The sequence below is a fragment of the Neodiprion fabricii genome, unplaced genomic scaffold (assembly GCF_021155785.1).
Source record: "Neodiprion fabricii isolate iyNeoFabr1 unplaced genomic scaffold, iyNeoFabr1.1 ptg000036l, whole genome shotgun sequence".
NCBI classification, from domain to species: Eukaryota; Metazoa; Arthropoda; class Insecta; order Hymenoptera; family Diprionidae; genus Neodiprion; species Neodiprion fabricii.
In genome coordinates, this window is record NW_025791581.1 from 62,236 (window position 1) to 77,458 (window position 15,223).

Consider the following 15,223-nt stretch of genomic DNA (forward strand, 5'->3'; position numbering starts at 1 on the left):
CCATTATCTTTCACTAAAATCCTGTATGAATTTTTCTAGGACGTCAATCGCGTAAATGAAAAACTATCTAAATTTAGACGATTGAGGTTATGATAATCAACCTCGGGAGCGTCGTTTACATTTCATTACGAGAAATCGCTTGTTTATGAACGGATACACATTGCATTGCATCCTCCATCGCTTGATACTTTTCGTTATATGCCAGTACACTGCATAATGCATCGGAATCCAATCTCATAATTTCACCTTCATGTTAATTACCTGTTATATGAAAATTGCGGTCACGTTATGTTTTATGGAAGGGTTCTTTTCAGGACTGAGAATAATATGTATTCAAATAAGAGTGAGGACTCTCGACATTCTTTTGAGATCAAACGAGGAAATTAAAACTATGACTCCAATTTTTCACACCATACTCTGCAGGTGATGACAACAGTCTTTGCAACAGAATATATGAATGCATTTTTCTGGAAGTAGAGTATGAGCATCACTGAAACGCAGATCTTTGGGGTTATATTGTGCTTTGAAGTAATGACATATCGTTTTATTTATGAATAACAGCTCGTTTCACATCAGATTTTCATTCCATTCCGCTACCATTCGAAGTACCTCCACCCCCCGCGCCGCCGTCTGTAAAATGCAGTTCTTCGAGATACGAATTTCGGTTGTAAATTACGCGTTGGGATGAATACAATATCTACGGCTCATTTACGATTTTTTGATCGGGTTTTCTCCAATGTCCAAAGTAATAATAATAATTCCAAAAACACCCCTACGTTTTTTCCGGCAAACTCAGGTCTTGACAGTACTTTACTTTTCATATGAGAAATCACAGCTCATCGCTGAATTAACCTAAACGATATCACGCAACATTCTCAAGTAACTGACGCAAGTGCATCGTGCTATGCAACGGTTGATTTCAGGACTCGGCCGCGCATTGCTTTCAGGTTAACGCGGTTTCCACGAAAAAGAAAATTGTTCTTGATCGTGCACAGAGTACGCTCGGTTTGAATTGAGAATTTGATGGCTGGGATCCTAACTCAGTTATAAATTTTACGGGAAAATGTACGATAAAAGTATTGTCTTTGCCCACGTATGTATTGCGTTATGCAAGGGTTCATTTCAGGACATTACATGCATCGCTTATTTAATTGTGAATACTTGAGTGTTTCACGTCCTAGTTATCTGTATGCAACCATTATCTTTCACTAAAATCCTGTATGAATTTTTCTAGGACGTCAATCGCGTAAATGAAAAACTATCTAAATTTAGACGATTGAGGTTATGATAATCAACCTCGGGAGCGTCGTTTACATTTCATTACGAGAAATCGCTTGTTTATGAACGGATACACATTGCATTGCATCCTCCATCGCTTGATACTTTTCGTTATATGCCAGTACACTGCATAATGCATCGGAATCCAATCTCATAATTTCACCTTCATGTTAATTACCTGTTATATGAAAATTGCGGTCACGTTATGTTTTATGGAAGGGTTCTTTTCAGGACTGAGAATAATATGTATTCAAATAAGAGTGAGGACTCTCGACATTCTTTTGAGATCAAACGAGGAAATTAAAACTATGACTCCAATTTTTCACACCATACTCTGCAGGTGATGACAACAGTCTTTGCAACAGAATATATGAATGCATTTTTCTGGAAGTAGAGTATGAGCATCACTGAAACGCAGATCTTTGGGGTTATATTGTGCTTTGAAGTAATGACATATCGTTTTATTTATGAATAACAGCTCGTTTCACATCAGATTTTCATTCCATTCCGCTACCATTCGAAGTACCTCCACCCCCCGCGCCGCCGTCTGTAAAATGCAGTTCTTCGAGATACGAATTTCGGTTGTAAATTACGCGTTGGGATGAATACAATATCTACGGCTCATTTACGATTTTTTGATCGGGTTTTCTCCAATGTCCAAAGTAATAATAATAATTCCAAAAACACCCCTACGTTTTTTCCGGCAAACTCAGGTCTTGACAGTACTTTACTTTTCATATGAGAAATCACAGCTCATCGCTGAATTACCCTAAACGATATCACGCAACATTCTCAAGTAACTGAAGCAAGTGCATCGTGTCATGCAACGGTTGATTTCAGGACTCCGACACGCATTGCTTTCAGGTTAACGCGGTTTCTACAAAAAAGAAAGTTTTTCTAGAGTGTGCACAGAGTACACTTGGTTCCGACGGCAAATTCGATGCCTCAAATTTCACCTCGGTACTGTATTTTACGGAATATTGTTAGTTTATAGTGTTCTGTTTACCCAAGTATGTATTTCGTAATACCATGGTTGATTTCAGGACTCTAAAACGTGTATCACTTCAGGGTTATCATGTGGAGCAATTTTTTTTCTTACAGGAATAGCTTTCTTTGATAGTTGAAATTTTGCAAATAACTTTTTTCGGGTGTAATTGAACCTTCAAATATTTTCTGAAATAAATATAATCGCAAATTTTCTATGTTTGATAATAATTTTATAATTTTCAATTTTGATATTACTTTCAGAATTCATTCAATATTTAATCGCACGTGAAGTAATGCTTGCTTCAAAACTTCAATTAACAAAAATTGCGATAACTTCTTCGAAAAATTATTCGCTTTCAATCGCAGCTTATGGCTCTCGGCACGCTTGGCTACTGCAGTAGCTTATGAGAAAGTGCGTTCCAGTATTATTTGAGTTCAATGGTTGTGTCAGTAGCTGGAAAGCACCCAATGTAACGTCAGCATGTACACAAATACATCAAAATTAAATGTCATTATTCACTTGATAATTACTCAATAAGTCGTTGAAACAACCTTGACATGATAAAAATAATATCTCATCGATTAGAACATAGCAGTGAGGTTCGTTTGGACTTACAAGTATAATGCCCATAAGAAAGAAGAAAACTCACGAGGTTAATGAAAGGATAAGTATTTCAAGCAATTATGGAACCATGAGCCACTCCTTTTATTTTATACACAGTTATAGATATTGAACAAAACATCTATTCATTTTTCCTTATTATTGTATTGTTTTTAATTGATTTATTTACACTGCAACCGTAATCTTCTTCGAGTAAATTCAAAAAGTCTATAGTCAGCTGTTTCTTCTCAGCATCAAGTCGTTTGATGCAGTCACTTTTTAGAATAGCCCCAATTTTCTTCAAGCATGTTCCAAGTGCCGCAGCTGGAGCTGGAGTTTCATAAGTACCGTCTTCATCGCGGAATTTAGCCACTTTATTCACTGCTTTCAGAGCTGTATCATAAAATTTAGGATTATACAGAGATTGCAAATCCGTAATTTCTGGATCTAGGTCTTTTAATGCTATCACAAACCGAGCAAGTAACCTCAATTGACTTCTTATCATTTTATCTCGATGTGGATGCTGGTATTTACGAGATAATTTGTTGCCAAATAATACAATTAGTCGATCATATCTAGCAATATGACCTTCAGTGTCATCTCTCAGTACGGGTAAAATTCTGTTGCTCATCTTGAAAGATGCTTCAGGGTGGTTACGTTTAACAAGTTTTCTCCCCTCTATCAATATCGTTCGAGTATTGCCGCTCTTTGGATTTGCACAACGTTGATAATGATGACGAATATTGCTTTTAGCATAAAAACCTTTACATTTCGAGCATGGTACGAAGTCCTTACCAGCCTTCTTCATTTTTGCCTGAGGTCTTCGACAGACAAATAACTTTCCATTATTTATAGTGATATCTTTGTTATGTACCAAACTGCCTTTGTTTCGAAGCATAGTGATAAATTTTAGTCGCTCAGGGTTTTTTGCAGGTAAGTAACTGAATTTTTTCACTTCAGTTTCGTCACTGTGTACTCGTAGCAAATGTCGAGCAAATTTGGTTTGTTTTTTATCACAGAAAATGCAATAATATAATTTTCCAGCCCCTTTAGAGCCGTTTGACGGATCTACGTTGAGATGGGCATCGTCACATCCGATACTTGTACGGTTTGCAGATGAATTCAAGGTAGAATTTTGCGATGTATTATTTTCTTTAATTGCACTTCTATCATGAGAAGAGTTTGGTACTTCATTCTCGTTCAGTTCAGGTTCCTCCAGCTGTTCATCAGAGTCTGGTATTTCGTCAGTGTCGTATTCACTGTCAGTCATCGGAACATATTCCGAGCTGTCATCTTCATCCTCGTCCTCACGATCATTTTCGCTTGTTTCATCTGGAGTAAAATGGGTGAGAAAAAATTATAAAGTCATATTTCGGAAAGTACCTACACATGTATACATGTGTACAATCGAATTAAACTTAATCAGAATAGTATTCTTTTTATACAAACAAAAATGTCCCTCTAATTTGTGGATTCGTCCGCACTGGCAATAAGTTTCAGGCGAATGCAAAATGTTACCCGTTGAATGAATTCTAAGCTAAGGATATTCATATTTGAAATGGCGTAATGTGTGTGTTGATAATAATGTGTTTATTAAGCTGCTTTCAATATCATAAAAAATTTCCGTTTAGTGCAAAGCTTACAGGTACCTCTTGGGCATTGACCAGTGATGGTCAATCAATTCATCCTACGACAGAGCTAACAAATTACCTAATCATGACTACAAAAGCTTCCTTATTCAAGACAGTAGGTTCTTTCTGTTTCCACGAAGTTGGCAAGCCAAATATACCTCGAATATACTTTTTTTCATTTCAAACTGCAAGACCTCTCTCATATAATGGCTAGTAATCAATAGTATAGTATCACTTGACAAATAAGATATTCCACGAGTCTTACAAAAGGAATATGAGTCTTGAATTTGTACATAAAATCTACACTCCAAACTTTTTCAACAATTTTTGAAGCACCCAGTATAATAACCAAAGGACTAGTTTTCTAAATCTAAGACTTGTAAGAAATTAAACAAAAGAAAATCACTGGTACACGGTCGCCACAGCAGAAAACAAATCAATAGCTGTTATGTGTAATTGGGAGATTAACTCAAAAACTGAAAACAAATTACTTGTTGGAATGATATTGAATTTGAACATTATATTGAATAATCTCTCTTCAAAAGTGAAACATGAAACTTGGGCAGATTTGCTATCTGGCTTGTAATAAGCGCTTCACCTAACTGGCTCGCTATCGTTATGAGGTTTGTACTCGGTGGAGTAATACTCCTCAAATTGATTCTGAGAAGATTGGACGTGCTCAAAAATTGATTAGAATATTATTTCTTGCGTTTGAACTCCCGGCCAACATGACAAAAATTGATTCAACTTCAATGACTGAATTCTTTCCCTTAAGAAAAAAATTTCTAGCTATACACAATGCAACCATGATGCAGAAGTTTTTTCATCCTCACCTGTGTTTCCTGATGCTTTTTTATTCTCTTCCTCTTGGAGGGAGAATTCGTTGACCTTCTCAGCAGGTTCTGCGTTTTCTGATTTCGCAGCCAACCCTAAGAGATATTCCTTATCGTCTGTGACAAAAAAAATAAAAAATTCAGACCACTACTGAAATATATTAAAAAATAACTCCCAGTGACCAATACGGATCGATTTTCAGATTCAACACTTCTGACTAAGAAAATCAATTTTTATCCATTTTTTAGCAAGCTTCACTGGGGCCTTTTTCACAAGGAAACCTTTGTTCAAAAATTTTATCTTAAAAAATCGTCAACGTGGTGCGAGGTTTAGTCAGGTTACGATATTACAATTTTCAGTTATCAATAGATTAATTACAGACACGTGCTGTGTCAAATTATCACTAACTCTACTTAGCAAGGAAATCTGTAACGATTTGTAAAATTATCGTATACGAAATATTGATCAGTTGTACTCACCGCCTGAAGAAATAACTTCTACTTCATAGCTGGTTGAACGATACTTTACCGTACATGATGAACCCTGCCTACGAATGCCCTTTGTAGGGCAGACATCATATGACCCGTCCGAATATTGGATTAAACTCAACATTTCAAATCACAAGATCATTCGAAGATCGAACGGGTGCAACTGCGTGTGCACCAAACCACGCTTCTACCTTAAGTTTGAATCGCTGGCGTCTCCGAATCGCGGGCAACTTCAGCCAAAGGAGAAAATTGTTGCAGCCGGTCGCCGCTACTGGGCGCATGTGATTGGTCGGCCACTTTGTAGACGGATTTTGATTGGCTCTGAGATCAACGAGTAGGCAGCAGTTACAAAAGAAGGAAATTAAAATCAAAATGTTGAGTTTACTCAAATTATGCGGTAGAAGTTATTTCTTCAGGCGGTGAGTACAACTGATCAATATTTCGTGTACGATAATTTTACAGTTCGTTACAGATTTCCTTGCTAAGTAGAGTTAGTGATAATTTGACACAGCACGTATCTGTAATTAATCTATTGACAACTGAAAATTGTAGTAAGGTTTCCTTGTGAAAAAAGGCCCCAGTGAAGCTTGCTAAAAAATGGATAAAAATTGATTTTCTTAGTCAGAAGTGTTGAATCTGAAAATCGATCCGTATTGGTCACTGGGAGTTATTTTTTAATATATTTCAGTAGTGGTCTGAATTTTTTATTTTTTTTGTCACAGACGATAAGGAATATCTCTTAGGGTTGGCTGCGAAATCAGAAAACGCAGAACCTGCTGAGAAGGTCAACGAATTCTCCCTCCAAGAGGAAGAGAATAAAAAAGCATCAGGAAACACAGGTGAGGATGAAAAAACTTCTGCATCATGGTTGCATTGTGTATAGCTAGAAATTTTTTTCTTAAGGGAAAGAATTCAGTCATTGAAGTTGAATCAATTTTTGTCATGTTGGCCGGGAGTTCAAACGCAAGAAATAATATTCTAATCAATTTTTGAGCACGTCCAATCTTCTCAGAATCAATTTGAGGAGTATTACTCCACCGAGTACAAACCTCATAACGATAGCGAGCCAGTTAGGTGAAGCGCTTATTACAAGCCAGATAGCAAATCTGCCCAAGTTTCATGTTTCACTTTTGAAGAGAGATTATTCAATATAATGTTCAAATTCAATATCATTCCAACAAGTAATTTGTTTTCAGTTTTTGAGTTAATCTCCCAATTACACATAACAGCTATTGATTTGTTTTCTGCTGTGGCGACCGTGTACCAGTGATTTTCTTTTGTTTAATTTCTTACAAGTCTTAGATTTAGAAAACTAGTCCTTTGGTTATTATACTGGGTGCTTCAAAAATTGTTGAAAAAGTTTGGAGTGTAGATTTTATGTACAAATTCAAGACTCATATTCCTTTTGTAAGACTCGTGGAATATCTTATTTGTCAAGTGATACTATACTATTGATTACTAGCCATTATATGAGAGAGGTCTTGCAGTTTGAAATGAAAAAAAGTATATTCGAGGTATATTTGGCTTGCCAACTTCGTGGAAACAGAAAGAACCTACTGTCTTGAATAAGGAAGCTTTTGTAGTCATGATTAGGTAATTTGTTAGCTCTGTCGTAGGATGAATTGATTGACCATCACTGGTCAATGCCCAAGAGGTACCTGTAAGCTTTGCACTAAACGGAAATTTTTTATGATATTGAAAGCAGCTTAATAAACACATTATTATCAACACACACATTACGCCATTTCAAATATGAATATCCTTAGCTTAGAATTCATTCAACGGGTAACATTTTGCATTCGCCTGAAACTTATTGCCAGTGCGGACGAATCCACAAATTAGAGGGACATTTTTGTTTGTATAAAAAGAATACTATTCTGATTAAGTTTAATTCGATTGTACACATGTATACATGTGTAGGTACTTTCCGAAATATGACTTTATAATTTTTTCTCACCCATTTTACTCCAGATGAAACAAGCGAAAATGATCGTGAGGACGAGGATGAAGATGACAGCTCGGAATATGTTCCGATGACTGACAGTGAATACGACACTGACGAAATACCAGACTCTGATGAACAGCTGGAGGAACCTGAACTGAACGAGAATGAAGTACCAAACTCTTCTCATGATAGAAGTGCAATTAAAGAAAATAATACATCGCAAAATTCTACCTTGAATTCATCTGCAAACCGTACAAGTATCGGATGTGACGATGCCCATCTCAACGTAGATCCGTCAAACGGCTCTAAAGGGGCTGGAAAATTATATTATTGCATTTTCTGTGGTAAAAAACAAACCAAATTTGCTCGACATTTGCTACGAGTACACAGTGACGAAACTGAAGTGAAAAAATTCAGTTACTTACCTGCAAAAAACCCTGAGCGACTAAAATTTATCACTATGCTTCGAAACAAAGGCAGTTTGGTACATAACAAAGATATCACTATAAATAATGGAAAGTTATTTGTCTGTCGAAGACCTCAGGCAAAAATGTAGAAGGCTGGTAAGGACTTCGTACCATGCTCGAAATGTAAAGGTTTTTATGCTAAAAGCAATATTCGTCATCATTATCAACGTTGTGCAAATCCAAAGAGCGGCAATACTCGAACGATATTGATAGAGGGGAGAAAACTTGTTAAACGTAACCACCCTGAAGCATCTTTCAAGATGAGCAACAGAATTTTACCCGTACTGAGAGATGACACTGAAGGTCATATTGCTAGATATGATCGACTAATTGTATTATTTGGCAACAAATTATCTCGTAAATACCAGCATCCACATCAAGATAAAATGATAAGAAGTCAATTGAGGTTACTTGCTCGGTTTGTGATAGCATTAAAAGACCTAGATCCAGAAATTACGGATTTGCAATCTCTGTATAATCCTAAATTTTATGATACAGCTCTGAAAGCAGTGAATAAAGTGGCTAAATTCCGCGATGAAGACGGTACTTATGAAACTCCAGCTCCAGCTGCGGCACTTGGAACATGCTTGAAGAAAATTGGGGCTATTCTAAAAAGTGACTGCATCAAACGACTTGATGCTGAGAAGAAACAGCTGACTATAGACTTTTTGAATTTACTCGAAGAAGATTACGGTTGCAGTGTAAATAAAACTGTTATAGAGACACAGTCCCAACAAAAAAGGCAAAAAAAGGTTGTTTTACCAAAAAAAGATGATATTGCTCTGTTACAAATATATTTAAAAAGACAAAGAGAAATTGCTAGAGAGCTTTTGGAAGTAAAGGTAACCAGAGACGCATGGATGTCATTAGCGGAGGCAACGCTCATCACAACTCAAGTTTTCAACCGTCGTAGGGCTGGTGAAATAGAAAGAATTACAATTGAAGATTTCAAGAATTACGTTCGCTTGAATAAAGATACAAATAAGGATTTGTTCGAATCTTTATGTGCTTCAGACAAGGAATACGCCGAACGATATGTTCGATTTTTCATTCGTGGAAAGCTTGATAGAACGGTACCAGTCATTTTGGACGTAGAATTACTGCAAGATTTCAATACCATATTAGCGGAACGATCAAATGTTGGCGTAAACGATAAAAATCCATTTGTGTTCGGAACAAGCTCGGACAAGAAAGCTCACAAGCATCTGGATGCATGCAAACTCATGAGAGAATTTTCCAGCAAATGTGGAGCAGAAGATGCTGAAGCTTTGAGAGGAACAAAATTACGTAAGCACATGGCTACTGAATATGCCACTATGAACATATCAAAAAACACACTGGAAAATCTATGTGAACACATGGGTCATCATGAAAAGATACACAAAACTATATATCGACAACCAATACCAAGTCGCGAACTCATCGATATATCAAAAATGTTGGAACACGCACAAGCACGGTCTAGTCATCACCAAAACGACAATTTTTGCGACGAAAATGAGAGTGACCATGGTATGTAGAAACAAATAATTATTACCTACTTCAAATGTAAAAACTGCGATTATATTGCTCAATTATTTATTTTCTTTGATTGGTATATTATTTCTATTTTCATTTTTTCTTTCTTCAGACATGACAAAAGGAAATGCCGCAGATGATTCGGATAACATCGAAAACATTAATAATTTGGATGATTTCAATGATGATACGGATCAAAGTTTGTGTAGGAAAAGAAAAACTGAAGATCACGGATACCTAGCGAATCGTCGCTCTAGTGAGTATACAGCATTTTATACCAACTTCATCAACTCCAAGATCTCATTGTCTCGTATCTTAAATGCATTTTATAGTACCATTGCTTTGATTTTAAAATGCGGGATTCTAAGCAAAAACGACTAACTGTAAGAAGTGATAGAATAAAAAGGTACAAGTGAGTCTATGGTTGCCTTTCGTAGAAAACTAGATAAGCTTCATGTGTGATTTTTATACGAGATATTACTGGTTATGTACTCATCAGATGTCATTCCATGATCGTTTCGGCAATCTTGATTTGAATTTTCAGCATCACCATTTGAGAAAACAAAGCGCCGCAGATGGAGTTCAGATGAAATCCAGGCCGTTCTTGCTTCATTTGGTGAAGCAATAGAAAATTACATTGTACCACCCTTACCACATATTCGGAAGGAAATTAAAAAATACGATTGTTTACAAAATCGCAACGCTGTAACAGTAAAGGCTTGGATTGATAATAGAATACGAAAAAACCGAAGAACAACAGCCAATGATAGACAAAGTGGCCGAAGGAAGTGAAGGAGACCACACATCAGGTCACATCCTTGTAATGATTTAACGTTGCAATTCGAATTCCTTTTCGAGTGGGCAGCTGTTTGGGCAAAACATCTGTTATTCAAAAATAATGTACCGCATTTCATAAGGAAATCTTCATTTTCAGTTTTTTTGAAAGCCATATTTTGTTTGCTAATTTTAATTGAACTTTCATAAGTGACTAATTATCCAATAACAATATTTCACGAGTTATCCTTTAAAACGTGATGCTCATTTTAATACCATTGGAAACTGTTTACTTCAATGATATCTGATAACAGATTTGATAGCTGATATATCGTGATAAAGACATGTACGTCGTTTTTAAAGTTTGTAAACCAAAGATTAGTTTTTGTTTCTATAACCGAAAACTTAATTTTAACGTACTGTGATACTAGATATAATAATAAAAGAGTTCCTGTTCACACTACGTACTATTTATAGCAATCTTTTGGTGCATTACTTGATAAAAAAATTCTCTTCAACAACTATCTTTTTATATATGTGATTAATCTTGTTACTATTTTATGTGATCGTTTTTGTAAACATTGTTTAGAAGAACTTGGATGTTATTTGTCAGGAATATTGTATGCATGTATCGATTCGTATTGCAATTGTTATGTACAAGACATCACAAGTTCTCTTCTTTAACGATGTCCATGTTCACGCCATTATTTAATTTTGAGGTAAAAGAAATAGTTCAAGAAATATCAATTTATTTGTTTTATGTTTTCAACGATAGTCTACGTATTTTTTTTTTCTTTTATGATTCACTTTTGTTTTTGGTAAAATAAAATATTTCAATTTTTTTTCTTCCGTATTATGTACACTGTAATCTGTACAAATTATAAATATCGATACGTATTCAGGGATTGGTATAGCACTACAGTCTTACTGAGTATTTTCAGGCCAATAGGCTTACAGAAGCTAATATTTACTGTTATTTCTATACCTGTGAATAAAATAAAAAGAGTGGCTAAAGGTTCCACAATTGCTTGAAATATTTTTCCTTTTATTAACCTTGTGAGTTTTCTCCTTTCTTATGGGCATTATACTTGTAAATCCAAATGAACTTCACTGCTATGTTCTAATCGATGAGGAATTATTTTTCATGTCAAGGTTGTTCTAACGACCTATTGAGTAATTTATTTTCATGTCTATTGATTTCCAAATTTTGTTTTTCAGGCAGACATTAAAGTACAAAAAATGTTTTAAAGAGTAGTCTTTGTACTATTCATTCACTTTTTCCTAGATATCGCGTTGTTGATTGAACATTATATGTATATGTGAAATCAATACATAGTGATAAAGGAAAAGTGAATTCTCATGCAGAGGTTGTTTCCACATTTATTTCATTATATTCCACACAAACGAACAATTATGAGAGTATAATTCGACTACTAGTAGAACATTATTCATCTTTGCGCATCGGAGAAGTGAGGTTTGGAAAAAACCTTCATAACCCGAGTCCTGAAAAGCACCGTTGAATGTATTTTTGTGATACATTTAATGGTAACTCGTGAGAAACAATTTAAAGTATTGAATATGAGCAACTTTGTATCTTTTTTATACTTGTATGTGTGACAAAGGATTTTATTTCTAGTATTGGATAAAATGCAAAGTACCTGCCATAGTTGAGAAGTTCAATGTAACATGAGAGGCTACGATAAGGAATTCAAAGATATTGTGGGAATGAAGTCGAACACACAATAAAACATGATGAGTCTATCGTGTTTGCCACGAATCCCTAAAATATTCAATCGAAATCGATTATGTCCCATCGAAAATTTCCCCTGGTGTCTTAAGTTCTGGATACAACTTTTACAGGCAGAATCCTGGAAAGTACCGTTAGATTTATATTATCATATATGCAATGGCAGTTTCCACATCCAAACAACATTTTTTTTTAAATTGACTTGAAGCTAATGAATTTATAAGACACAGTGTAAGCTGTTGAGTAGAAACTCCTCTGTACATTTTTCGGTATTGCACATGTGGAAATGGATTTTATTGCCACATTCAAATAAATTGCAAAACGTGTACCTTGGTTGAAAATTTCGGTAGGTCATGATAGATTACGATAAGGTAATGTAAAGGATATTATGGGCAAGGAATCAGAGACGCAATAAGTTACGATGAGTGAAGCGTGTTTGCTATAAATTGTGACAATCTTGGATATCAGAATCCTGGATACAACTTTTACAGCCACAGTCCTGGAAAGCACCGCCAAGTGTTTTTACATTATTCATCTAATGGCAGTTTCCAGACTCACAAAAGTTATTGTTTCTCAAATTTGGCCAAAGGCTATTGAATTCATAGAAAATGATATAAGCTGTCGAATAATATGTATTTTTGCACGTGTAGTGATGGATCTACTTAGTTGTCACGTTTCGTTCGATCACAAAATATGTGTGTTGGGGTCCTGAATAGAACCTTTACACCCAGAGTCCTGGAAGGTACCTTGAAATATATTTGCGTTACGTATCTAATGGCAGTTTTCAGACCCACATAGTTATTTTTAAAAAATCAGCCTAAAACTATCAAAATTTTCAAAAATCATTAAAGTGGTGTCGCACAGCATATATACCTGTTTAGAAATTGTACGTTTGGTAATCAATTTCAATCCTGAATTATGTTTCAGTGGAAAATATTTCGGTCTGATAAGCACCTTTACCTATATGAGGATTCTACATTTTATGTAGTATTCTAGGACCAGGCTTTTTTCGCAAAAAATGTGATGAACAGATCAGATTTGTGCCAAACTTGTGCCTAATTGTTGAGTCCTTGTTGGATACATGCCAATGGATGTAATATCGTTCATAAATTGTTGCTAACGTCACTGTAATTTGATGAAATTGCTGGACCCGAAAACTACCTCTCTATATTCAACGTCGATTATTTTGTTGAAAAAATTTTTTTGGCCAATTTGGTTTTCACTTCTGTATTAGGAATTATATGGAGAATATTTTACAATTATGCAATCAATGGGTTGACATTGGTCCTGAAAAGACGCACAGCATGTGCGGTCTTCAAAACAACCATTAGGTGTTGAAAATACAATTGCACGAAAAGTGTTGATTTTTTGGGGAAAATTCGTGTTCTACAACACATAAGTGGATTTTTCAGATGATCTTTCGTCATTTATACACACCATAAATTTCGGTTCTCAAAACAACCTTTCGATGAATATATATATATATGTGCCTGTGTGTGTATATATATATGTATATATATATATACATGTATATATATATATATATATATATGTATATATATATATATATACATATATATGTGTAATATGATTTTTAATTCACTAGTAAAGCGGAGGACCTTGTTTTCAAAATTAAGAGCTCCTATTTAGTGAGAATTCTTTAGAGGTATCTAGCAACCGATTTTCAGAGTATAAAGTAAAAAAAAAAATACTCATTTTTTTTTGGCCCACACCAATATATATATATGTGTGTGTGTGTATATACATATGTAAATAAGAATTTTAGTTTTACCTTTAAAATAAAAAAATTGTAAAACAAAAAATTTTTTTCACATTATTCAAATTTTTTGAAATTATATATAATTATTAGAAAAATCCTTTATATTTTTTAATTATCTGCTCACATAATGATCAGAATAAAAATATTATTCAAGAGAAAAATGTCATTCAATTTACTTCATGAATTGTAATTTGGAACATTTATACAATAGATTAGAACTTATTATGAAATTTCAAGACAACATACAGATGGATGAATTATTATTTATTTAATTTCAAATTTTTAATTTTCAAAAATTAATTACTCCCTATTTCATGAAAAATAATTTATTCGAATGGATCATTTTTTATTCCATTAAATTATCTAACTAAATGACCTCCATTTATATTCTATTGTATTGATGTATAATATAAGTGTATATAAATATATATATATTATAATTCTTAATGTACTTTTGAAAGAAGAGAAATTGAAAAAAAATTTTTCTTACATTCTTTAAATTTTTTCAAAATATATATAATCATTAGAAAAATCCTTTATATTTTTTAATTCTCTGCTTACATATTAATCAAAATAACAATAATATTTATTAAAAAAATGACGTCCAATTTACTTTATGAATTGTAATTTGGAACATTTATACAATGTATTAGAACTTATTATGGAATTTCAAGAAAACATACAGATACATAAATTATTATTTATTCAATTTCATATTTTCATTTTTAAAAATTGATTATTTTTTAATTCAAGGAAAATAATTTATTCAAATGAATCATTTTTCATTTTAATTAATTATCCAACTCATTTGGCTTCATTTATATTCTATTATATTGATGTATAATATAAGTATACATAAATATGTATATATATATACCGGGACAATCTCTTGAAACTACACATATAATGCGCATGCGCGAGTTTTATCGGCTGCTCGGACAGGCTGGCCACTCCGAGTTTCAGCTGTCAAACTCTGTTTCTGGCGGCGGCGTAGTTCATACGAATATTTGAGGTTAGAATCTCAAACAGTCGAGGTAGTGACTCGGAAAGTTGATGCTAATGCTCTTTGAAAATTGGCTTTATTCGACTAAAATGAGAAATCTATTTAAATGTTGGGCGCTTGGAAGAAACGCAGCAGGTAGGTGCGAACACTCTATTTAATCATGTTTATTA

General features: G+C 34.3%; 1 protein-coding gene across 1 annotated transcript; it reads right to left on the reverse strand.

Moving 5' to 3' along the window:
• Positions 1–2,632: 2,632 nt before the first annotated feature.
• Positions 2,633–5,943, reverse strand: LOC124187275. Its single transcript, XM_046579666.1, has 4 exons — positions 5,811–5,943; positions 5,331–5,447; positions 3,057–4,198; positions 2,633–2,719 (listed from the first exon to the last, which is right to left on the reverse strand). Exons 1-4 carry the CDS (start codon positions 5,941–5,943, stop codon positions 2,633–2,635), a joined length of 1,479 nt encoding a protein of 492 aa, XP_046435622.1.
• Between the last annotated feature and the right edge of the window lie 9,280 nt (positions 5,944–15,223).